Consider the following 27,330-nt stretch of genomic DNA (forward strand, 5'->3'; position numbering starts at 1 on the left):
TACTTGGACTCCCAGAAGAGAGGGACTCTTACTGAGGACTTAGCCATTTCATAAAGAGGTGTCACAATCTCAGGAAAATTTGGCACCCATTAACAAGAATATCCCATTAGACCTAGAAATCTTTTCAACTGTAGTTTTCTGGGGGTCTAGGATAAGTCTGGATAGTGTTCAGCCTGTTAGGAGAGAATGTTCTTCTCCCACCCTAAATGAGCTATGTTTTGGCAAAACTCTGTATTTTAAAACTTTACGTCCCTTTTCTGCTAAAGCTGAGAGCAAGTGAGTGGAATCTTTTTACCAGCTTCTCTAAACAAGTAGGCGGTCATCTACATATTATATCAGAGGCGGGTGGATCACTTGAGTCTAGGAGTTCGAGACCAGTCTGGCCAACATGGTGAAACCCTGTCTCTACTAAAACTACAAAAATTAGCCAGGCATGGTGATGAATGCCTGTAATCCCAGCTTCTCTGGAGGTGGAGGCACCAGAATCACTTGAACCTGGGAGGCAGAGGTTGCAGTGAGCCAAGATCATGCCACTATACTCTAGCCTGTGCGCAAGACTGTATCTTAAAAAAAAAAACATGGTATTTTCTAGCAGTCTAGCCCCAACTCCAACTACCTCATTTAGTTACATATCTTGTGTGTTTCTTTATTCACATGATTGAATTAAGGTCCAATCAACTTTTTTTGGAAATGTTTCACGTATGTCTTTTTTGAAACTTTGATCTACTTTACTGGTTTTTGTCTTTTGTTTTGGGAATTTTCTTTGACTCTTATTAGGCTTATTGTAGAGAGAGAAATCCTACAGGTCTCTTCCTGCATAGTTCAATCAGTCTTTGCTATCTGGTATCTGATGTTTCAGCCAACATACGCACAAATTGATACAGATCAGGTACTCCTGGGTCATAGGCACCCCCCAAAATTCCAAATTATTCTACGACTATTTGCTCTTCTTTTTGGATTTAGGGAAATCTTCAATGACAGCTCTTAATTCATCTTGGGTCCAAGGTGTAAATTCTACAGTTGCCTACATACCTAGCTCATGGAAGGGATGCATCCTTAGAAGCAAATGGCATGTTGAGTTTTAAGAGGACTGTTGGGGAAGACGGTGGTCTGCATGAGAGGAAGGCAAGGAAGTAGCTACAGAAAAAGAAAGATCAAAAAAAAAAAGGGGGGAAGAAGGAAAACTGAACATAGAGTGATAACTGGAAACCAAGAAGGAGTAGGATTTACCAAGGAAATAATTCTACTTTGTTGTTGTTTAAGTCATCAGATTGCTCATTTGCTTTAACCAAAGAATCTTATAGTGAAGCAATTTTAGAACTGAGTTTCACTTGTAGACTTTTGCATACCAACTCAAAAAGTATCCATTACATCTGATAAATCATTTTCTCTTTCTTTTCTAAGGGGTTTCTCAGATAATTGTTTAAGTCCAGTGTTTCCCAGCATGGCCACTGATGGCCCAAATCATCTTTGGTGAGATTATGCCATTTAGAGAGGAGGGCACTATAATTAGAATTGAAATAATTGTACATATAAGAAAAAGGAGTTTTTCCTGTAGGAGTGGAAAAATCTGACTTAAATGACCCCATAAGGGCTGGCAACAGTTAAAAGTGAAGCTTGTGTACTTTGCATCTTGAGCCCCCAACCTTGATAATGAGCTGCCTGTAAATGCACACCTGACAACCTGTCTCCCCAGGCAAGTGTAACACCAGAGAGAATGCCCTCTTTGGATCAAAACCAAATTCTCAGAACAAAAATCTAGATGAGAGGATAATTGTACCTAGTTTTATTGGTAACCCACAGCAAAGTTTGTCCAAATGAATGCCAGTCAAATGAAAACCACATTGGTCTGGGAGGCCAGCTCAAATTAAAGGTTTATAGGGCCTATGCCTGTGTTCTATTCTATGGCAACACTTTCAGACAGCACAATGCAAAACAGAAGCAGAAAAGAAAGAAAACAGGGATGAAAAGGAATGGCCTGACTTCACCAAAGATGCCAATCAAACGGAAACTGATAACAAATGCTAGGTACCAAAGTGAGACTAGGTAACCAAAGAATGCAAAATCAAAGATCAGAATTCAGAACCAGTGCTCACCCAATGTGTCAATGCAGACTCAACAAACTGTGTGCAGTGAGGCACAAGAAGCTTTGGTGGGTACTGCACCTGGCAGAGAACTGGGATCCATGGTAACATGCAGTGCAGACAGCATCTCTGTGGAAACTTCAAGAAAACTACAGAAACAAGTGAAGATCACACAAATGAAAACAAACAGAGGCTAATTATTCAGAGCTTGCTCTAGCAAGGGAGTTGGCCACCATCATTTCTGCCTGGTAGAGACTCAAAGGCAGGCAGGGGAGTGAGAAAACTACATAGTGATAAAAGGGGAAGGTTTTCAGGCATGCTCTGACTGGATCTTGCTGTTGGAAGCTGGAGGCCGGCTAATAGGAGCAGGGCATTTTGTGGTTTGGGAAGCATATTTGACTTTCTCTGATTGATCCTAAGTTGGAAGCAGGGGCAAAAATTTGGGAAATTCGCTCATTGACCAAGCCCTAATTCTTTTGGGCCATTTGCTGCAGCAATTGTAGTTTGGCTTCTTGGACTGGTTGCTGCTGAGGTTGTGGTTTGGTTTCTTCAGCTGATTGCTGCAGAAATTGTGGGTCAGTGTTGTATTGCTATTTATGGTCTGGCCATTGCCCACTGGCACATTTAGTCTCTCACGGTAGAATCCTAACATCGTAGATATTAGGAAAAAAACTGCCTTTAAAATCAAAACAATTGAACTCATGGAGAAAGAGAGTAGAATGGTTACCAGAAGCTGGGAAGGGTAAAGGGAGAGTTGGGGGAGGGAGGTGCGAATGGTTAATGGATACCAAAAAATGGAATGAATAAAGTGTAGTATTTGATTGCACAACAGGCTATAGTCAATAATAATTTAATTGTAAATTTAAAAATCACTCAAATAGTATAATTGGATTGTTTGTAACATTACGGATAAATGCTTGAGGTGATGGATATCTCATTTTCCATGATGTGATTATTATGCATGTCATGCCTGTATCAAAATATCTCATATACTCCATACATATATACACCTACTATGTACCCACAAAAATTTAAAATAAAATTCCTTTAAAAAATAAAGAAAAAAGACATCTACCTAATGGACCATATTTTATTTTTTAGCTATTGAACTAGCAGTCACACCATAACAGTATTTGTTCATTCAACACTTTAAACTTTTTAATGCACTTTCAAATACATCATTCCCTCTTTTATCTTTACAACAACCTTGTGATCCTGAGAGGTTAATTACTTGAGGTCACTGAATGAATTTTGGCTAGAATAAGGATTAGATAATATTACAGACTGACTTGTAATATATAACTCAAATTGTTAGGTATAATCACATACAAATGGCTTTAAAATAAATATTTTGTATTTCATGCTATGATGAAGGATCTGTTCCAATTGCTTCTGATTTAGTTGCTTAAAGTTGAGATAAAATCTTGAAGGAAGGGTCATAACACCATTCAAATACCTACAAGTCTGCCATGTGGAAGAAGTATTAGGTTTATTCCTACGACTCCAGAGGGCAGAACTAGTACAAGTGAGTGGGAAGAGAGGCAGATTTCAACAAAGAATATGAAATATCTCTCTAATAATGAGACACTTGCCCCCAAAAGAAGGTGTTGCCTTGTGAAAGAACCAGTTCTTCATCTCTTATAGTGTTTGAAAAGAACTCCATAATAGAACTCCATAATCCAAGAGACTCCTTCCTGGAACTGGTCACACCAGCTAATCTCCAGGACATTCATAGATTTCAAGTTTATGAAATGTCATTGAACTTTGAAAAGAGGCATAGATATTTTGAATACAGCAGTTTAAAGTCATTCAAATTATGGATGAAATTATTTTGTTGTGCTCCTCAAAAACAGCGAGTTGTATTTGAAGTTTTACCCCCAGACTCTCCTTTGAATTAGTATTTTTGCCCATATACCCATACATTTTCAAGAAATTTCATTCTTTCCTTCCTTCCTTCCTTCCTTCCTTCCTTGCTTCCTTCCTTTTGAGATAGGGTCCTGCTTTGTCATCCAAGCTGGGGTGCAGTGGGGTGATCATGGCTCATTGCAGCCTCGACCTCCCAGGCTCAAGCAATCCTCCCAACTCAACCTCCCAAGTAGCTAGGATTACAGGCATGCACCACCATGCCCAGCTATTTTTATATTTTTTGTAGAGATGGGGTTTCATCATATTGCCCAGACTTGTCATGAACTCATGGCCTCAAGCTAGCCTGCCTCCCGCCTCAGCCTCCCAAAGTGCTGGGATTACAGGCATGAGCCACTACACCTGCCAAAAACATTTAAAACTTTAAAACTGAAAATTGTCCTAATACAGAGTCTACTAACTTAATCTTCCATTAGCATTGTTTTCTGATTTCACAGAAAACTTTACAGCAAATGTATTGCATTCATTCTTGATGTTTTAAGAAATTAAAGGAAGTAGACAAGGTAAAAACAAAAACAAATCCATCTCTTTAAAGATGGTAAGCACTAGGATTTTAATCTGTAGTCTTAAATTTTTGAAAAAGATCTTTTCTTTCTCAGTGGCTTCTTTTTAAATGGTCCTTCAGGTTGAACGCAATTACATTCTTTTCTACTACACAAGTCATGAAGCTGAAATAAAACAGTGAGTTCTCTTCCACACCTAAATTGTGATTGTTGAATGTTCTGCAAGGTCTTCTGATGAACCCATTCTCACCCTGCTCCTTACCTGCCTCTTTAACTCTTTAAATCGAATCCCCTAATTTTTATTAGAAAAGTATTTCCTTTTTATCATAGGCTGTGGTTTCTGCCTTTAAAAAAACAATTCTGGGGATTCTCCTGGAATCTGTAAGAAGTCATTGCAATGGTAAAGTAGGCAAGAGGCTGGGGTGGAAAGAAATGCCTTCTGCATAAATCTAGTTAGTCTGAGTCGTTTTTTGACAACTTCCGGGACCAGACTTCAGGCAGTGCTGGAAATTGTTCTCTTTACCATATCTTTTTTTTTTTTTTTTTTTTTTTACTGTACATATTTACATACATACACATATGGTGAGGGAGAGAACGTGATGACATGAGACTCTCCTTGGAGAGTAGGAGGTAATAAAGAAATAAAACAGGTGTCTGAGGAGACGTTCTATTAGAGAGGGGAGAATAGAGAGTAATTATCGTTCAGACAGGCAAGAGTTCTCTGCAGGTAGCAGCCTGGGAAAGCGAACTCGCGCACCCTCTTGGGGGACGGACTCTTTTGCTTTCTATTTCTTCTCCTGCAGCCAGGGTGCACGCGTATTTGAAACAGACCGAATTTCCTCCTCGATGTGGGGTCGCGTTGACTTTTCGAGACTAGCGGATATTTCTTTTTAATGACTCCAATGCCTTTTGTTATTGCTGTTATTGAGGTTGAGGGAGAAGAGATCGGTCTAAATTCTGGCTGGGTAAGTGGGGGGATTCTCGGCGATGAGAAAGGGGGGACTTAGAAGCCGGAGGAAAATCAGCAGCCCCCTCATCTCCACTTCTCCAGTCCCCCTACTCTTCACCCGTGACCTCCCGTGGAGACCCCAGGAGGCAGCATCAATATTTGATCGACCCTTCGTCAGCACACTGCCAGCCCTGGCCGGCTGGGCTCGCCAGGCATTGCCCGCTCGGCGCTGAGGCAGACGCCCGGCCCTGCACCGGGATTTGGAAGGACCCTCTCTGCGCTCGCCCCCTCCCCAGGGTGGCTCTGCTTCCGAGCCTGGGCGCGGTGCCCACCATGCGCGGCTGCCCGCGGCTCACGCTGCTCTGCGCGCTGCCCTGGCTCCTGCTGGCGGCGTCGCCCGCGCGCCCGGCGAAATCCCCCGGGCAGCCCCCGGCACCGCGCCGCGACCCTCTCGACCCTGCCAGGGGCGCCGATTTCGATCATGTCTACAGCGGGGTGGTGAACCTCAGCACCGAGAACATCTACTCTTTCAACTACACCAGCCAGCCCGGCCAGGTAAGACACTCACTCCCCTCACTTGACTCCTAGAACTTAGCAGATCTCAGAGCTCCGTCGCTGCTTTGGGGTCCCCTGGGAATTGACCTTGGGAGACCTCGGGGACCGGGGGACGTTTTTTCCCTTTCTCCTCCGAAGCAATCACTGCCCTGCCCGAGCTGCCGCAACACGCTTCGGGAACAACTCTGCTTCGCCTCGCGCCTCCCCTGGCCTGGTCACAGGCATTTCTGGGCTTTGCAGAGGCACCAGTTCCCCGCACCGTCTGCGGGTCCTGGCTCCCTGCTGGGCCTTTCTCCAGGAAAGTCCTGATTTCTAGGGTTACGGTGTGTGGTGTGGAGTGCGCAGAAGGACGGCACCTCGGTTCTTAATCCCCTGCAGGGAAGAAACCTAATTTCAAGTGGGTGATTCAGCCAGACTCTTCATTTCATAGCGCATGGAGAGGGAGAACTGCTCAGAATCTAAAATGGAAATTGTGTGACAATGGACGGAAGCTGCAGCACCTCTGTGCATTCAACAGTCACTTCCTGCGTTTTTGTACCATTGTCACACGTATGTGCTTCAGAGACGCCAGAAGACCCAGGCAAAGACGTGAGAACTGCAGCCATTGGCTGATCCATCCACGTTTTGATTTTAAATAAGGATGGATAATTGTGTGAAAGTTCTAGACCTATTTTTGACAAGAGTTGAGGGAAGATAAGGAGGGAAAAATGTTCCAGTGACTATCCCTTTGACATACATACTCTGATTATATAATGTAAGGAGATGTATATAGTTCATTTCTTTCCTCTAGTGTTGTACCTCTGGAGCACTGGGCAGGGAGAGGGGGGAGAGAGAGAGACAGAGACGGAGAGAGAGAGAGAGAGAGAGAGAGAGAGAGAGAGAGAGAGAGAGAGAGAGAGAGAGAGAGCCTCCCCAGTGTACCAACCTCTGGATCTTCTTCCCATATAAATATGTTTATGTATCCCTTACTATACCAGCATCCCCTACCCTCTAGGGAAATTCCAGAACTAGATGATTGGGATACCATGATATGCCTCCCTCTCTGATTCTCAATCCAGATCAGAACTAGAAAACCTCATCACTTCCCAAAGTGAGGGTGGTTTGTTTTGAGCAGGGGGTCCAATGTGCCTAACACTGCTCCCAGACATCTTCCAGCTGTGTGTAGCCAGAAAGTGCCCTGAGTGCCCCATCTCCAGTGCGGCACAAAATCCTATGGCACTGTCACCATGGCAGCACAACTCTCACCCTGCTCTGTCCTCCAGTAACCTTCAGGTTATATGTTCTGTGGTGAGCAGAGTGGCTGTGTGTAGAGCCATTCCATGGTAGACAAGGGAGAGGCTGCAGTTTTTGTTTCCCAAACCCCACATACCCAACCTCTTTCTATCTAGGATGGGAGTACCCATGGACTGGCTGACATGTTGCACATTAGGTGTGTTCCTAGTCCTGTGATTGGCTGGGAGCAGAAAAAAGTCTGAAAACTCCATAATCTCTGGAGTAAGTCTCAGCTTCCCCCTAAATCATTGGTAAGAAAACTCAAATTACATGTGCTAAGTAGATCCTGACATCAGGCTTTGGTATTTCTTGCAGTTCTGCATAGAGATAGAGCATCTGGTTTTGAACTGCTGCTTTTACATTGTTCCCTTAGTGTTGTGTGAGTTTTGCACTTGAGATCACCTGGTTGACTTCCCTAGTAAACCTTGAGATATTGAGGGCAGGGGCAAAGTCATGTTCACCTCTGTACTCCAGTACCTAGCACAGTGAATGACACGTAAGAGCCAGGCACAATGGCTCACACCTGTAATCCCAGCACTCTGGAGGACAAGGTGGGAGGATTGCTTGAGACCAGGAGTTCGAGATCAGCCTGGACAACATAATGAGACCTTCTCTCTACAAAAAAAATTTAAAAATTAGCTGAGTGTGATGGCACATAAGCCTGTAGTCCCAGCTACTTGTGGGGTGGAGGCGGGAGGATTGCTTGAGCCCAGGAATTTGAGGCTGCAGTGAGCTGAGCTCTTGCCACTGTACTCCCACCTGGGACAGAGTGATACCCTGTTTTTTAAAAAATGGTTTGTTTGTTTGTTTGTTTTTTGAAAGGAAAAAAAGGCTTATAAAAAACATTTAGTTTTTTCCAAAAATGAACAAATAAGTGAATAAAGGATTATTAGCTAAGGCTAAGTAAAATGAAATGTATACTGTCTTCAATTTAATAGTCTGGAAAATGTGAGATCATTTCAGATAAAAACATAAAAACAATTTTCTTTTATAAAACAAACTTGGTTTTTATAAAAACACATTTTAAAAATTGTTCTATTATGCCCTATTTGTCTCTGTGTGCTAACATGTCCTTTATTTTATGAAACAGTTTTTAAAATATTTTTGAATGACACAGTAAAAGGTTGACAACCCAAGCAGCCCCTAGAATTTTTATTAAAATATTACTAGTCTGAGAAATACAAAGTTGGGAACCATGGGAACAGGAGATAACAAAAATTTCGATTATTTTAGTGCCAGTATTCACAATATAAGCCAGATGTCCTGAAATCTTACAGCCTTCTGGGACCAGTCTTTAATATGCAAATGCGGTAGTGGAGCCCTCAAGCCACTTATTGTGGGAAATTAACCTCCTCTCCTACCAGCCAGTATTCCTGTTGCTTTCTCCAGAGAAGATATTTTCTTGATTTGTCTGTCCAAACCATTACTCTCAGTTCCTACTTTCTTCTTGGTTCTTTTTGTCCTGTGTTAGATATCAGCAGCCCCTTCTTGCAGGAATATAAGGCTGTTGGATGTAGCAGAATTTTACTGAAGGTTTGGAATAACATAGAGGAATGACGTCACAGCACAAGATAGGCCATACTGTTCTGACAATTTACCAACAGGGGGATTTCAAGATAGCGATGCTCTCTTTCAGGCGCTGGTTTGTCACTATCTTCTTGGCCATCCCCTCACACCTCCTCAAATGCTGGCCCCCCCCCACTAAATTTTTGTTACCTCCCATGTTGTGCAATTTTTGCCATCATTGCTTATCCCACACTCACTAAGAGGCTCTGTTAAATAGCAATGTATGACCCCAGACCTATGCTCTTTAGACAGAAGCTTGGACATGACTGTTTTCCCTTTAACCTGAACAAAGTCTTGATAAGTCTTTCTACCCCGCAGGGTCATTGCCCACCTCCCCTCTTCAGTGCAACAAATAATTTGGTTTAGGAAAAAAAGTCTAGTTTTTGAGCTTTAATCTTTGTTTTCCTTTTTCTTCAAGCCATTGTTGCTTGCCATTATTTTTCCTGTGCCTTAGAGGTGAAAGTCTATTCTAAGTTCAGGCTTAAAGACAGGAAGCTGTTGTGGGAGCCATTGCTCCTAATCTTTCCTGTCAGCCACTGCATCTCCCATACCAAACTGTCCCAGAGAACGCTTCAGCCAAGCTTGTGTCATACTAATTAGCGGAACTCAGCACCAGGAAAAGTCTCATATGCCTTCCAGGCATAGGGTAATGTAAATATGAAGTTGCCTTTAAAAAAATCGCTTAGAGAATGGAGTGACTGCTTTAAATAAGAATGATAAAATAATAATTGGAGGTGCGAGTTAGGCAAGATCATGATTCATTTCATTTCTCTGGAAGGAGGTGTCTGGAGACTCACTTTAAGAGGAGGAGGGCTATACTGTGCAAACAGGCTGCTCTATAACCACAGGGCTCAGCCAGGCTAGAAGGAAACTACCTTGTTGGGAAAGTTGCCAGGGATATGTTTGACTGGGACAGAAGGCACAATGCAGATTTACTGGGAAATGAGAATACCCTTGTAGAGACAGGTGGCAGCAACAATCAGATGTTTCTATTTGAGCTAGATGGTGATAAGAAACCCTTAAATAAAATCTAACCACCGGGCAACAGGCTGTCTTCTCTGAGGTTTTCCCGTAAGAATTTAGTTTGCCATAGATTTTTTTAATTTGAAATATTTCCCTGGAAGTATTTCTTTTGTCTTATTTATTAACTGAGGCATTTATCTTTTAATGACATATACTTTTCCACGCCCAAGGAACAACCCTTAGCTTTATTAATATAAACCAGTAGTTGTACACCCAGAACAAGTTAAACCAGTCTCTTGGATCCAGATTCAAAAAGCCTACCCAGTCCTTAAGAACAATGAAATGTTCATATGGACACTCCAGTGGTAACTTCTAGCTATATGCATTACTAATTACATGGAAGAATTTAGAACTTTGATATGATGGCTTGAGTTCTCCCTGTCTCGTATAGGAATGCTTACTCTTTATGTACTGAGGCCAAGAAGCCTCCTCTGCTATCCTCCTATGTCCTTTTGCTGAACTGCACTAGTGCTCGTTGGAGGAAAGACTCATCTCATTAGCACATTATCTGAATGATTGGACTGTCTCAGTCCACCTAGGCGGATATAACAGACCACCATCGGCAAATCTCATGTCTGGTCAGGGCCTGCTTCCTGGTTTGTAGACAAGCTCCTTCTTTCTGTGTCCTCACATGGCCAAAAGAGCAAAGAGAGAAGAATAGTCTTTCATGTGTCTTCCTCCATTTTTTTTTTTTTTTTTTTGAGACAGAGTCTTACTGTGTCACCAAGGCTGGAGTGCAGTGGTGCGATCTCAGCTCACTGCAATCCCTTCCTCCCAGGTTCAAGTGATTCTAGTGCCTCAGCCTCCGGAGTAGCTGGGATTACAAGCATGCACTACCACATCCAGCTTCATTTTTATATTTTTAGTAGAGACAGGGTTACTCCATGTTGGCCAGGCTGGTCTCGAACTCCTGACCTCAGGTGATCTAACCACCTTGGCCTCCCAAAGCACTTGAATTACAGGCATGAGCCACTGTGCCTGGCCTCGTGCTTCTTTTTATAAGGGCAGCAATCCCTCCATGAACGCTCTTGTGACCCAATTACTTTCCAAAGGCCCTATTTTCAAATCCATCATATTGGGGATTAAGTTTCAACATGTGAATTTTGGTGGGAACACCAACATTCAATCTGTAGCAATCACCTCCTACATTTTTCTCAGAGACTCTGAAAACAGGGCATCAGTGTGTCATGGGTTGTTTAGGAGATAACATTACTCCAGTTATGGCTCTGATGTTATGGAGGAGCTGCCTTCTGCCTACCCAGACTTGACAATCAGGTGCTAAGTTGTGTGATGGATTCTGTAAGTCTGTGCTGTCCAATGGCTATTGAGCACTTGAAATGTGACTAGTCTGAATGGAAATGTGCTGTTAAACGTAGAATACATACCAGATATTGAAGACCATACAACAAAAATAATAGTAAATGTGTCGTTAGTATTTGTATGTTGTTTAAATGATAATATTTTTGATATATTAAATTAACTATAGTCATAACATTAACTTTACCTGTTTCTCTTTGCCATTTTAATGTAGTTACCAGAAAATTTTCAAACACATATGCGGCTCACATTTTATTTTTATTGAACAGCAGTTCTCCAAGTACTATAAGATTTAAGAGAGGACATACCTCCCACACATAGCTTTGTTGGAGGAAATGAGACTTGAGAAGGTTATGATAGGTAAGCAAAATTTTGGTTGGCAGAAAGAAAGGGGAAAGGCATTTCAGATATGGAAAAATATATCCAATTTATGTTTTGGCAAGACTACATCGAAGGTGATGTGGTATATTTCTTCCAGAAAGCACATAATGTCTGATTGTGTCTTTTTTTTTAGTGGTAGCCATCATTGATCATCATTGTCCAGTTCCATGAATTCATTAGGAGCATCAAGATAATGATATTTTAATTCTATCATTTGTTTTTCATTTTATGAGCTGGAATACTTCTGTAACGGGAAACTTCACCTTGTTGGCTATTTGGTTACCTTGAGCTACTGTTTATAAAGAAAAAATGAAATAAATGTCTTATTCTTTACCTTTACCATTTTTTAAAATAATGAGTTGGAGTACTTAGAGTTGATACCTTGGACCTTCAAGAGCATAAATACAAATTTGCCCTCTCTCTGCCTAACCCAGGATCCTAAAGTATTTTGACTTGGTTTACTTCCTCATTGATACCTTCTCTCCACCCCACCCCCATAAAATTTCCCTCATTATTAACATCTTGCATTATTGTGGTACACTAATATTGAACCAATATGTATTTATTATTAACTAAAATCTGTATTTTACATTGGGGTTCACTCTTGGTGTTGCATAGTTCTGTGATTTTTGAGAAATACATAAAGTTGTGTATCCATCATTATGATACTGTACAAGATAGTTTCACCCCCTGAAAATAGTCTGTGTTCCACTAATTCATCCTTTATTCCCTTCTCTTGAACCCCAGGCAACCACTGGTTTTGTTTTACTGTCTCTCTAGTTTTGCCTTTTCCAGAATGTCACGTAGTTGTGAAGGAGTTCAGAACATGCCACTCCACAATATGCTACTCTGGCATATTGACTATTTTGAGTTAAAAATACTTGAAAAACAACAGATGCAAGAAGGTCACCCTGACCTTCATTCTGTTTCTTAAAAGCAGGAAATGTAATTCATGTGAAAGATACTCTCTATATTAAAAGGAAAGTAACATTCTCATCATTGAGGGTGGGAAGTTGAGAAAGAAGGTCCTGTGTACAAATGTTATTAGACGAACACTTATCTTCCTGGCCACTTCTCCCTGCCATTAACTACCTTAGCCCAAACCCCTTTGCCTTGTCACGTTTTTACAATTTACTACTCTTTGTCTAATTCAATACATAAGTATTCAAATCTAACTGTGTCTTTGGGTCTTCATTTCCTCATGAGGGTGTCCGTGTCACACACACAAAAAAAGCTTATATTAACTTTGTATGGTTTTCTTCTGTTGATCTATCTTAGGCCAATGTAATTTTCAGGCCCAGCCAGAACCCTAAGAAGGCAGAAGTTGGAATTATACAACTTGTAGCTTTTTCATACTTGCTTCTTTTACATAGGAAAATATAAAACATTAAGGTTCCTCCATGTCTTTTTATGGCTTGATGCCTCATTTCTTTCTAATGCTGAATAATATTTCATTGTCTGGATATACCACAGTGTGTTTATCCATTCCTCTATTAAAGGACATCTTGGTTGCTATCAATTTTTGGCAATTATGAATAGAGCTGCTATAAAATGTGCGTGTGGGTTTTTGTGTGGCCATAAATTTTCAACTCATTTGGGTAAATACCTAGGTGTATGATTGCTGGACTATGTAATAAGACTACGTTTAGCTTTGTAAGAAAGTGTCAAACTGTCTTTCTTCTAAAGTGGCTGTATCATTTTGAATTACCACCAGCAATGAATGAGAGTTCCTGTTGCTCCACAACCTCATCAGCATTTGGTGTTATCAGAATTTTGTCTTTTAGCCATTCTAATAAGTGTATATGGCATCTCATTGCTGCTTTGCAATTCCCTTTAATTGCAAATCCCAATGTTGTTGAGCATATTTTCATATGCTTGTTTACCATCTATATATCTTCTCTGGTAAGGTGTCTGTTTAGATCTTTTGCCTATTTTTAAATTTGGTTGTTTTATTCATTATTGGTGAAAAGAGTTCTTTGTAGATTTTGGATACCAGTCCTTTATCAGATAAATACTTTACAAATATTTTCTCCCTGTCTGAGCCTGGCCTTTTCATTTTCTTAGTAGTATCTTACACAGATCATTTTTAATTTAATAAACTATCATATTAATTTTTTTCATGGATCATGCTTTTGGTGCTATATATAAAAAGCTGTCACCAAATCAAAACTCACCTCGATTTTTCTCCTATGCTATCGTTTGGAAGTTTTATAATTTTTCATTTTACACTTAGACATAATCCATTTTGTGTTAATTTTTGTGAAAGTTATGAGGTCTCTGTCTAGATGGGTTTTTCTTTTTTTGCATATGCTGTCCAGTTGTTTTAGCATCATTTGTTGAAAATATCTCCCTATATTTTTAGCGTTACACTATTGTGTACATGTTTACAATTATACTTTGCCTTGGTTCAAAGACTTGGAAGCAGCCCCACACCTGGTGCTCAGTGTTCTTATCACCATTCCCAACCTTCCCTTCTGCTGCCAGCATAGCTAAACTCTACCACTCTCTCACCACTCCCTTTCCCTATGTATCTATGTCTCTCTGCTTCTATCCTTTTTGTCTTTCAAATTTCTTATGAATAGGGTCAGCCCATCAAGATTCTCCCTCTTTTCTGGGTAATATCCTGTGGTTGTTTGAGGCTTTGCTAATGGCAAGCATATTCTCTTTTCTTAGATTAGAGGTAAATTTTATTTTTTACTTTCTGATTCAGAGCCATAACAAATAATCTCAGTTGCTAGAGGGCTGATCTCCCAATTATCAAGGTTTTGCCATAGAGTTCCAGTGGTAGATATCTGTCTTCCAGTGGTGGAAGATGAAGAAGACATGTGCCTTGGGCAGTCTGTATATAATTGTATTGATGTCATGTTCCATCATTTCCTTTATCCAAGTCAATGAGCTTATCTTTGTCAACTGTCTTTAGCTACAGAAATATAACTGGGCTTGCATTTGAGACTTCTTTTCTGGATTTTTTTGTCCATAGCTAAAAGAAACATATAAAAATCCTTTGAACCATAAGAAAGAGGTAGCTATATTTTAAGAATTCAAAAGACCTTAAAAAATTTTTTTTAAGTTTTTTCCTTGAAATTTTATTTTGTTTCCTTTTAAACTTTTATTTTAAGTTCATGGGTATATGTGCAGGTTTGTTGTATAGGTAAACTTGCATCATGGAGCTTTGTTGTACGATTATTTCATCACCCAGATTATTTTATCACTCAACTAAGCCTAGTACCCATTAGTTATTTTTCCTGATCCTCTCTCTTCTCCCATCCTCCACCCTCCAGTAGGCCCCAGTGTGTGCTGTTCCCATCTACGTGTCCATGTGTTCTCATCATTTAGATTCCACTTACAAGTGAGGGCATGTGGTATTTGGTTTTCTGTTCCTGTGTTAGTTTGTTAAGGATAATGGCCTCCACTCCATCCATGTCCCCGCAAAGGACATAATCTCATTCTATTTTATGGCTGCATAGTATTCCATGGTGCATATATACCACGTTTTCTTTATCCAATCTATAATTGATGGACATTTAGGTTGATTCCATGTCTTTGCTATTGTGAATCGTGCTGCAGTGAACATATGCATGGAGGTGCCTTTATAATAGAATGATTTACATTCCTTTGGACATATACCCAGTAATGTGGTTACTGGGTCAAATGGTATTTCTATTTTGAGGTTCAAAGTACATTTTAAATCTCCCAATCTCTTCCTATTTAACAAAGAAGAAAACTGAGAGTAAGTGATATAAATTACTTGTCCAAAATCATGTACTAGTTTGAAGCGTAGCCAGGAATGTAATTCAAGTTTCTAAGGGTATTTCCTCAAGATATTTCTACTAAACCACAAGATGTGTCCACAAGAGCACATCAGCTATGCTTATCAACAACAAAAATAATTTTTAAATATCATATCATATTTTCACAGTCACGTCTTTTGATCATGCAATTTAAGACTATGTCTGACTCCCTTACAATTACTGAAAAGTGAAACAAGGTTTTTTATTATCGTTTTCCCCCAATGAATTGTCCAGCCATCTGTTTGTGTACCAGGCAAGCCGGGTTGATACTAAGTAAAACTGTCAAGTTGTCAAATTTTCTTCAGTGTTTAAAAGAGCCACAGCCTCCCATGAACCATGATCTTACTCTGACTCCCTGTGGATCCCAAGGGGTAAGCTTTAGTTGTGTGTGTGTGTGTGTGTGTGTGTGTGTGTGTGTGTGTTTTATTTTCATCAATGCTGGGTTCCTTCTTTGTGTCAGGAACAGGGCATCTTGGAGACCCGAGCAGTTGGCCTGTCTGTGACTTCAGGGAAGTGTTATTCCCGAGAACTGGTATTTCTGGGTCCCCACTAAGCGGCCACGAAGATAAGCCATGACAAACAGGACTAACTGACTGTTTCTGTCCCTCTAGATTTAACCGCCCTTTTGTGAACAAAGTGACTCACACCTATCTTCAATAACCCGCTACCCGGAGCCTATGTTATGGGCCAAAAAGTTAACACTTGAGTGTCCACGGTTGTATTTTCTTCTTTTCTCCTACATTCTAAAAAATACCCTGTATTTGCCTGGCCTTTCTCTCCATACCAGCTTTACCGGGGAGGAAGATTTATAGCTTTCTAAGAATCAGACAATGTTTATCTGGTTAACAAAGGGATAAACATTGGAGGATAAGGAGAGAGACAAACAGTGGTGAGATCTAGGTGTGCAATGAAGATTTGGGGAGGTTTGTAGACAGGGAGACTCTAAAATTGCTGTGAGGTGTGAGTGACATGGACAGAAAAGGAAAGAGGACATAGGTTCAGGCAGGGGTCTTAGCTACAAACAGAAATCAACTGGCAAATATAACCAGAAAAAGAATTCATTAAAAAGATACCCAGTAGCTCACAAACATAAGTTACTGGGCTCAGACAACATTTGGGGACCAAGGGAGACTACGCTGCAGGAAATTATAGCAGCAGTCATGCCACAGGAATGGTTTGCTTGGGGTTGTTCCCCCACACCACTGCCTACACTACCACTACATATGGTCACCCCGGACCCTGCTGCTATGGACCCTATTGATATCACCATTGCCAGTGAACTCGAAACTCTCTCTTCATTTTTGTGTCATTTACTCACAATTGAATGTACCAAATGGGCATATCCATCTACCCAAGCACAGGAGGTCCTGTATCCAGCCCCTTTGACATCCATAGGCAGCCTTGCATCCCACAAAACTCACACAGTGGGGTGGAGGAGGAGTGGCTCCTCCAGAACATGCAAGGGTTTTGGATGCTTGGTAACCCCATAACCAATCCCATCAAACGTCTTCATAGAGGGAGCTGAAGCTGGGGCATTTGTTAACAGCTTCCTGGGCCCAGACATAGGCAGGGACCAAGATGTGACAGGGGAAAAAGCTGGGGTGCTGCTGTCATCTACCTTCATCCATCAAAAGACGAACATCTCCTCTGAGTATCAGAGTGAATTCAAGTGGTATAGATCATCTCTACCACAATGTTCTTTCCACGATTAGAAATGGTTTTCTCTCTTAAACATGGCCTTACCTGAAGCCCCTTCTGCTTGTCTCAAGAGGTTGTCTTTGAAGAGGAAGATGTTTGCAGATTATTGGTTTTGCTCATTTAGAAAGCAGTTTCCTTTAGGTAACACTTATATCCTGACAAACACGTATTTAAAGTTATAAATGGCGCCAGTCTGGCAATAAATTCTATTACGAAAATAAAAGGCTGGTAAGTGTCAGATCACAACTCTTACAATCATAACAATAATTTTCTACTACTTTTCCATCTTCAGAGCATTAATTAAGTAGGTCCCAGAATAGTTCTAGGAGATACTTGCCCTCAATGTATAGAAATAAAACCCAGGGCATGGATACTTGAGATCTGTCTCAAACCGGAAAAATAATTATTTTTCCTTTTCCAATCCCCTCACAGGAGTATGAGACCTAGCAAGAAGTAGAAAGAGACAGGAAAGATAAAGAGGAAAAAAGAAATCATGCATAGGAGATGAGCACACTCAGATACCTACGAGGAGGCTGAACCAACCCAGGCTGTTGGCTGCCTCCCAGGAGCCAAGCCTGGGGCTGTCTCAAGCCAGAGGGATGTCAGTGGGACTGAAAAACCAATGAAGCCGGCGCGGTGGCTCACGCCTGTAATCTCAGCACTTTGGGAGGCTGGATGGGCGGATCACCTGAGCCCAGGAGTTCAAGACCAACCTGGCCAACATGGTGAAACACCATCTCTACTAAAAATACAAAAAGTTAGCCGGGCATGGTGGTGCATGCCTATAACCCCAGCTACCTGGGAGGTTGAGACAGGAGAATCGCTTGAACCCGGGAGGCAGAGGTTGTAGTGAGCTGAGATCGTGCCATTGAACTCCAGCCTGGCAACAAGAGTGAAACTCCATCTCAAAAAAAACAAAAAACAAAACAAACAAAAAAATAAAAAAGCAAGCAAACCAATGCAAAAACTGAGGAAACTGGAGAGATAGAAAATGATTAGCTCTTGGAGTGAGAGGCAAAGGTTGCCCAGAATCTGTTAGATTCTTCAGAACATAATATCTTCATACCAGTTTCCATGAAAAATATCCAGGACAGTATTTCCCAAAGTACGTTCCATGGAACAACTGCTCTTTCGGATAGTCTCACTATTTATTGCATGTTAAAAGGGTCCCAAGTGTAAGGGAGCTTAATCATGTTTTGAATGCCCAATCTGAACCCCATTTGATATGGTTTGTCTGTGTCTCCATCCAAATCTCATCTTGAATTGTAGCTCCCGTCATCCCCATGTGTCATGGGAGGGGACCCGTGGGAGGTGACTGAATCATGGGGATGGGTTTTTCCCATGCTGTTCTCATGATGGTGAATACATCTCACAAGATCTAATGGCTTTATAAAGCAGTTCCCCTGTCCACGCTCTCTTGCCTGCCGCCTTGCAAGATATGCCTTTGCTCCTCCTTTGCCTTCTGCCATGACTGTGAGGCCTCCCCAGCCATGTGGAACTGTGAGTCCATTAAACTTCTTTTTCTTTATAAATTACCCAGTCTTGGGTATTTCTTCACAGCAGTATGAAAATGGACTAATACATCATTCTTATGTGTTTGGCGGAAATTCTCCATTTCCTAAGTATTAACTAGAGGTAGAACCCCTTTCATGACAGAAGATCAACACCAAGCACTTACTTTCTCATCCTCCCTCTTATTTTTACCCCCCACCAAGCTCAGGCATGGACATGTAGCCAAGATGCTGCCAATCAGATCTGCTTTCCCTAGACTTTGACTTGGGAACCAATGATACAGGAAAGCAGCTGTTCAGCAGCAACAGAGGCAACACTGAGTTTCCAGGGATGAGCATGGCAACATGGTGGCACTTAAAACCTTCCAAAGGCTTTCTTTCGTCCTTGGAATAAAGCCCCAACTTCCCCAATATGACTTATAGCACTCTTTGGGATTATAATAGCCCTTCATGCACCTCATGCTCCAGCCAAACTCATTTTCTAATTCTTCAAATATGCTTCTCTTACCGTCTCTCTTCTCCTTCCTTATGTCTACTACACTGTAGCCTTTGTTTGGAAACTTATCTTGCTCTGCCCTCCCCCTCCTTTTCTGGTTAATTCCTACTCATCCTTTAGGAAAATATTCCCCCCAAAATCTATGTCATGCAATCCCACAGGAACTTGAATGTCAATATAATGGCTTGTTCACTGGCATCCTGTTCGCAAACCTCTGATGTCAAAGAGAAAAGTGCTATGTCTACACTGCTGATTAATGTATCTCCTGTGTCCAGAACAATGCTTCTCACAGGATAGGGAGTCAAACATTTATTGATTGAACAAAGTTCATCAGAAAGTAGCCAGAATCTGACTGTGCATTTTTCTGTATTCTTAGCCTGCCAATGATTATCCTTCTCTTCAATGTTTTTCTGTGTTTGTATTGAATTGAACATTTTAATACAAAATCTAGATTATAAACCCAAGGATGAAGGCTTATATGGCTATATTTATTCTAGATTATTGTTAGGCATAATGAAATTGGTGAGATGAGGTCTGGAAACTGCCTCTTTCTAGAAAAGTGCTCTGAGTACAAAATGTTGAGAATTTAAAAGTGTAGGGAATAAATAGCTCCCAAGGAATAAACTATACTTTTCAATGAGATGGAATTCACTGGAATGAGCTCTTCCAGGCTAGCTGGAAGCCAGGCTGTGGAAAGAAATTAATATCCTACATGAGATGGACTACATAATCTCTCTTTTTTTTTTTTTTTGCCAGGGGTGATTGAGCTTATAGGTATGTCTCCACACATAGGAAACAGTCAATAACTGACTGACCAACGAGTGGATGGGAATGGAAACAGCTCTGCCTCCTGCACTCCCCGGTGCTCTTTGAAGTCACAAAACACAGCCCCACATCATTCACCATTTGATGGATGAAACTGCCCAGGGAGATAGGTAGTCTGGTATTACAGTCCCCATTCTACAATTGAAGAAACCGAAGGCCAGATAATTTAAGTGATTTGTCCAAGGCCACCCAGCTAGTAGGTGTTAGTGTCAGAAATAAAATCTAGTTCTATATATCTTTCTTTATTATGCTGTAAGTGTACAGAAGATAGTTTTAAAGGCTGAATCAGACTGAAGCAATCTTAAACACTCACATCAATAACTATAGAAATTATTTTAATGCTTATCTTTTTAAAAAAAGTATAACTTGTGATGGAAGTAGCTCAACTCTCTGCAGTAGTTATGAAAAGCTTGGGATGAAATGCTCCATGTAATGAGAATTACTAGCTTCTGATAAGAAAGGGATTCAGGACTGCAGGTCTGCTTTGCTCAGGGGCAGCTGTTTTCATACAACGGTCACCGGACTCTCCCAGCAGTCCCATCTTCACTCGGCCAGCTGTGACTGGCAATCCCATGAAGAGTCTTGGCAGCGTTAAAAAGTAAACTGAAGCACAATACGAATTTAAAGAGAGTATTTGAGCAAACAGAGATCCATCAATCAGGCAGCTCCAAACCAAAGTGGTTTCCTGGGCTCGACCAAGGGAACACAAGAAGGCTTTGATACGGTGAAAATAGAAATGAAGAAAAGAAAATATTTTATTAGTTACAGTTACACAACTGCCTTACTTGGTTTATCCTGCTGGAAAGTTCCTAGTTACAGAACTGTAAGTTAGTCTGTGGCTTCTGATTGGTATGCCCAAAGTTTTTTTTTTGTTTTTGTTTTTGTTCTTGTTTTTGTTTTTGAAATAGAATCTGGCTCTGCTACCCAGCCTGGAGTGCAGTGGCACGATCTCGCCTCACTGCAATCTCCGCCTCCTGGGTTCAAGCCATTCTCCTGTCTCAGCCTTCCAAGTAGCTGGGACTACAGGTGCCCACCACCACGCCCAGCTAATTTTTGTATTTTTACTAGAGGCGGGTTTCACCACATTGGTCAGGCTGGTCTCGAACTCCTGACCTTAGGTGATCCACCCACCTCCTCCCAAAGTGCTGGGATTACAGGCAGGAGCCACAGTGCCTGTCATCCCAGCTTATGTTTGCAAGTTAAGCAAAGTTTAGGGCATTTATGAGGCCTAACTGGCTTTGTCTGCTCAGGAATTCTTCAGGTCTGGCCTCCATGTTAATTTACTTTAACAGCAAGTAAGTAAAAGCTGAAGATAAGATGACAGTAAGGGAAAGGTAGAGTTTTGGAGAATGAGTTGCTTTAAAATCCTACAAACCTAATGTTATGGGTTGATTTGTTGTCCCAAAAATATATGTTGAGGTCGTAACCCCTAGAATCTATGAATGTGACCTTATTTGGAAGTATCATCTTTGCAGATGTGACCCAGTTAAGATGAGGTCATTAGGGCCCCAATCCAATGACTGAAATACTTATAAGAAGAGGGAAATTTGGACACACACACACACACACAGAAAACAGCATGTGAAGACAGAGACACACAGGGGGACCGTCATGTAACAACAGAGGCAGAGAAGGGAGAGATTAGCAAACAGTGATTCAGACACTAAGGAATGCCAAGGGTTCACAGACACCACCAGAAGGCAGGAAGAGGCAAGGAAGGTTTCTGTCCAGAGGAAGGTCTCAGAGGGAGCATGGCCCAGCTAACACCTCCATTCCAGACTTCTAGTCTGAAGAACTGTGAAAGAATAACTTCCTGTTGTTTCAAGCCACCTACTTTGTGGTACCTTGTTACGGCATCCTAGGAAGCTAACCTGATGACACAGAATCAAGCCTTGCACATTACTGTTCAATGTAATACCAGCTTCACCTGGGTCCCCTGGCTATATTTCTTTTCCAGGGCCGAGCAATGGAGAAATGAGCTATGTGAATGAGGTCAGAGACAATGCAAAGTTCTGCCACTGGCTGAGACCTAAAGAGAGGCAGTTAGTGCTTCTTCGGCACCACATCCTGAAATAGAGTTTCCACTTGCATATGAGAGACAGAAAGAGAGAGAGAGACAGACAGACGGGGGGGGGAGTCTGATCTATGAGGTTAGCATAAGCAAGCCAAACACTAGAGTAAGCGTACACCATGGCAAATGAGCCAGGAGAGCAATGAGAGTACGTTTTGGGTTCTGCCACACCTGTGCGTAACAAGGAGCCTTTATAAAATGAGGGTTGTCGCTCAGAAGTGGGCAAACACAAAGGCCAGCACATCATGGCTTCTTTTTTATTATTAGTAGGAAACATTCTAGACATAAAACAAGTATAGAAAATAATGTAACAAGCACATATGTGCCTCACACTCTGCTTAAGAAATAAAAGGATAATATATTTCCTGTTTTTCCTCACCCTCATCCTCTTCCTCCATCCCTAAAAGTGACCATTTTGGGGAGACAGTCCTTCATAGGTTCTCTTGATTTCTGCACATCTTACAGGAAGGCACCAACTGAAGTTTTTAAAATACTATCATTTCAAGCATATTTGCATAGCAAACAGCCTCAGAAAGCAAACGATATCTCCCTGTGGACTAAAGGAAAGACAGACTTACTGTCTGTTATAAAAAACTTGGGTTTTCTAAGCTCAGGGTTCCTCTCCTGTAGTGCAACCCCCTGCATGTAGGTAGGTATCCATCTGGACCCATCTATGTCACCTTCATAGTACTGGGGGACCAGAAGAAGTGAAGCTAATGCTGCTTACCCTGACAAGAGTCAGCAAATTACTTGTTTCCAACCCAGGAGATGTTCTTCTCCCAGTATCGATGACACTGCGGCAAAGGAGTAAAGTCTCAGATCCTTCAAAATTCTTGAAATCCATTATTTTAAATGTGATGTTTATCATTTCTGAGTATATATATTTTACTGAAGATGTACAAATAAAAATGTTGCATTGTTTTCCTTGTTTACAAAGTTAAATAAATGAGAAAATTAAGTATGTTTCCTTCAGCAACCTGCTTCTTCTCTCAATTTATCTTCTTGAGATTTATCCATACTGATCCATGTTTCAGTTCATTTGCTTTTAACCACAGTATAGCATTTCATTGCATGAATATAATTTATCTCTTCATACTTCTATTATTTAGTTTATTTGGTTGTCATTTAGGTTGTTTCCAAATTTTACTGCTGCAACCAATGCTTGCAGTGAACATTCTTGTTTATGACTCCTTGTGCATATGTAAGAATTTTCCTGTGCCTAAACTTAGTCATGGAAATGCTTAGATGTAATGCGAACTCATCTTCAACTGTAGTAGATATTGGCAACTGACTGAAGTCATTGCACCAAATAACATTTTCATTCGCAATATGCAAATTTCTATTTCTCTGCATGTTGCAAACATGGTATTGTCAATACTTGGGAGGCTTTACCTTTCTGATGAGTGTAAGTGCTGAACATCTTTTCACAGATTCTTTGGTCATTCTTTTTATTATTTTTTTTAAATATTTTTTGAGACAGGGTTTTCACTCCCATTGCCCAGGCTGCAGTGTAGTGGCCTGATCTTGGTTCACTGCAACCTCTGCATCCTGTGCTCAAACAATGCTCCTGCATCAGCCTTCTGAGTGGGTGGGACTACAGGAGCACGCCACTGCACCCAGCTAATTTTTGTATTTTTTTTAATAGAGACAGGGATTTCACCATGTTGCTTAGGCTGGTCTCGAACTCCTGAGCTCAAGGGATCCACACAACTCAGCCTCCCAAAGTGCTGGGATTACAAGCATGAGTCACCACGCCTGGTCTGGTCATTCTTTTCAGTTGTTGTTTATATCCTTAACCCACTTTTTCCATTGGTGGTTGTTTTTTTCTTATGAGTTTTAAGGGTCCTTATATATTCAAGACACTGATATTTTGCCTGTTTTATATGTACAAACATCCCTAGTCTGTGGCTTGTCTCTTCCCCTTCTGTATGGTGTTTACATAGCTTCTTCATTTCATAGTAGAATAATAGATGATACAGAGTTGGGTACAGTGGAGCCAGGGATTCAAAACAGTGATGGCAGTATCTTCTGAGCAAACATTGTGTGGAGATTGGAACACAGGCTTGGGTTCTGGTCATGATTCTTCCATCGCTGAGTATCCTTGGAGAGGTGCCATCATGTCTATCTCAGGCTCCTCCTCTGTACATTGGAGTAGATGGTCTCCCTAAGCACCTTCCCAGATGTAAGGTTTTCCAACACTGAGTGAAGGTCTTATGCATCAAGCAGACAATGGCAGGACCTATGTGGAAGAGCCCAACTTGTAGGAAGCCTGTGCTGCTTTCCTGACTCCCCTTGGGGTAATCACATTGTCCTCTGTGTACCCACAGTACTTGCTCACATTGCTACCATCATACTCATCACATTATGCAGTTATTGGTGCCTTTTCCATTTGTCTTTCTGACTAGATTGTAAGCCTCCTCGAGAGCACGGTTGCCTTTAGAATATCCCCAGCACCTCCCATAGCTCCTGACTCAGGGCAAATCCTCAGTAAATGTTTGATGGATGAGAGTGGGAGCATGGGAAAGACAGGAGGGAGGGAGGGAAGAGGAGCCTGCAGAGGTACACTCAGCAAACACAACCAAACACAGCGCGGTTACTCAAACAGTTAAACATCTGTAAAAAGGACCATCAGCAGATACTGTTGTAGCTTTTTTACAAGTGGAATCAGTTTTTCAAGATCATACAGGAAAACAGTGGTGTGCTGAATAATGGAAACCAATAATCTCTGATTCTTAATCTAATATTCCAAATAATATAGGCTGCAGTCTCATTATTTTAGCAAAAATAAACTAGATTTTTGAATTGAATTCATTTCCATTCTTTTACACAACAGAAATATATTCCTTATAATTTTGAACCTTTCCCTACTGACATGCTGAAAGATTAAAAGGAGAGTCTCTAAGCTTTAAGACCTTTCATAACTGTGATCTATATAATATCAGAGATGGAAGTACTTAAATAATTCTCTCTTAGCTAGCTATAATTCAATTTCCTGCTTGTAGTAAACACACAAAGCAAACCAGATTTATGCAATAAAAGTGCTCTTGTTGTCATGACAACAGGAAAAAGCAACAAGAGGAAAAATCTTAGCTCTTAGGAATGGCCTTTCACAAGGTGTCAGAGCCCATTAAGCATGGTCAATACCCTGTCCTTCATTTAGTTTTGCCTTTACACAGCTTTCTTCGCTGCTGCAAATGTAATCCAATTTTCTCAGCTACATATTAGCCTCAGGAAAGGCAAAGCAAATTTTGATCAGGGCTCTTTATCCTTTCCTGGGGGTAATCCACTATCTGTTCATCTTGAAAAACTGTCCAATGTCTTCTAGCTCCTTCTCTAACGTATTTTTGGCAATTTATTATGCCAGTATCTCTGAGTTTGTTTTTATTATGACTAGTAAGAACATCATTAAATAATAAAAAGGTTAAGTGGATTGCAAAAGCCAGGCCAGGAATAAAATGAGGGTGTGGAGATGAACAGTGAAGTGGGATAATCATGGCAGTGATACATCTGTTCTGCCAGTCCAGTGTCAGCCTCAACAAACACCAGCTTCCAGACCAGCTCTAACATTGGTGACCTCATGGATGTACATCTCAGAACAATGGGCAGTTGGCGAGTTGCTGACAAATGGAGTTATCCATTAGATGGTTTCTTTGGAACAATCCTTTCCAAAGTCTAGTCCCCACCCATGTACATCAGAATCCCCCAGCAGCTTGCTAAAAATTTATGTTTTTAAGTTCTATTCTTGATCTGCCAAGTCAGAAATGCTGGGGGTTGACTTGAGGGATTTGCTTTGCTAAAACGCACACTAAAATTTGAAAATCTTTGCCTTAGATCAAAGTGTGAAAAAAAAGATTGAAGGAAATCCCATCTGACATTAAGTACTTAAGAAGGGAGGAGGAGGTTGCATCTTAGGTGAAAAAAGGGAGGCAGACAAGTTCTTTAGGTTTTATCTCAGTTCTGACTGCTATAGCTTTTAAGCCGGACCAAAGTGTGCTCTAAAAACACATGCTATGTAATGCTGGTGAGTGTCTGTATTGCAGCCTCAAAAGTGAGCCTACTTCTAAGCTAATGCACTCTGCCAGGCACTAAGGATGCCAAAGATGAAGTTTGCAGCTTCCTAGAAGAGCCAGGCAGGTAAACTAGTAGTTTAAATATCATGTGGTCCACAATGAGATGCAATTTTACACCCACTAGGATGGCTATATTAAAAAAAAAAGGTAGTGACAAGTATTGGCAAGGATGTAGAGAAACCAGAGCCCTTATATATTGCTTGCTAGGTAAATCACTGGAATGTAAAATGATGTACCTCTTTGGAAAACATTTTGGCAGTTCCACAAAAAGTGAAACATAGAGTTACCGTGTCTCCCAGCAATTCTACTCATAGGCATATGCCCAAAAGAATGGAAAATATATGTTCATACAAAAATTTGTATACAAATGTTCACAGAAACATTGTTTATAACAGCTAAAAAGTGAAAACAACCCAAAAGTCCATCAGCTGAAGAATGGATAAACAGGATGTGGTATGTGCATGCAATGGAATATTATTTAGTAAGAAAAAGGAATGAAGTACTGATACATGCTACAACATGAATGAACCTTAAAAACATTATGCTAAGGAAATAAGCCAGATACAGAAGGACACATTGTTCCATTTATTTGAAATATAGGCAAATCCATAAAGACAGAAATTAGGTTAGTGGTTGCCAGGGATTGGGGGAAGGAAGGAATGAGGAGTGACTGCCAATGAGCACAGGTTTCTTTTTGGGGTGAGAAAAATATTAGAATTAGAGAATGGTGTTGGTTGCACAACTTGGTGAATATATTAAAAACTACTGAATTGTGCACTTTAAAAGAATGAATTGTGTGATGTATGAATTATATTTCAATTTAAGTGATAAAAGAAATGACCAAGAAAAATAATAAAGTTGACTACATTTTAAGGATGCTATATGTGGTAGAGATACCATATAGAGGTAATCAGAGGCCACACAGCACACTCACAAAAGGGAGGGACACCACTTATTTGGTAGGGTAGGAAAATGTTAGGGAAGACTTCCTAAAGGAAGACTTTAAGAATGAGGAAGATATCCAAGGCCAGTCAACACTGGGGACATAACCTTTTTGAGAAATAGTAATTGGACATGACAAGACAGTGGAGGTGTTGGTAAGCAAAGAAACTAGAGACGAAGGCACGGAAGACATCAAGAAGAGGTTTGAGGGATTCAAATCCATGGAGAAAGGGTGAACTTTTAAGTAAGTGATGTTGGAATAACTGGAGAACCGTATGAAACAAAGATAAAATTGCAATCACTCCTTATACTACATGCAAGTATTGATTACAAAGGGATTAGAGGTTTAAATA

General features: G+C 40.9%; 1 protein-coding gene across 2 annotated transcripts in view; it reads left to right on the top strand.

Annotated features, from left to right (window-relative positions):
* Positions 1 to 5,073: 5,073 nt before the first annotated feature.
* The window catches only part of SIDT1 (SID1 transmembrane family, member 1), a 90,231-nt gene continuing 67,974 nt past the window's right edge, over positions 5,074 to 27,330 (top strand). For both annotated transcript variants that reach the window (XM_011940576.1, XM_011940577.1), the window contains exon 1: positions 5,074 to 6,014. In XM_011940576.1, coding sequence (XP_011795966.1) covers positions 5,793 to 6,014 — 222 coding nt within the window. In that variant the 5' untranslated portion in view covers positions 5,074 to 5,792. The remainder of the gene's footprint in view (positions 6,015 to 27,330) is intronic.

Source organism: Colobus angolensis, unplaced genomic scaffold (assembly GCF_000951035.1).
Source record: "Colobus angolensis palliatus isolate OR3802 unplaced genomic scaffold, Cang.pa_1.0 Scaffold190, whole genome shotgun sequence".
Lineage (NCBI taxonomy): Eukaryota > Metazoa > Chordata > Mammalia > Primates > Cercopithecidae > Colobus > Colobus angolensis.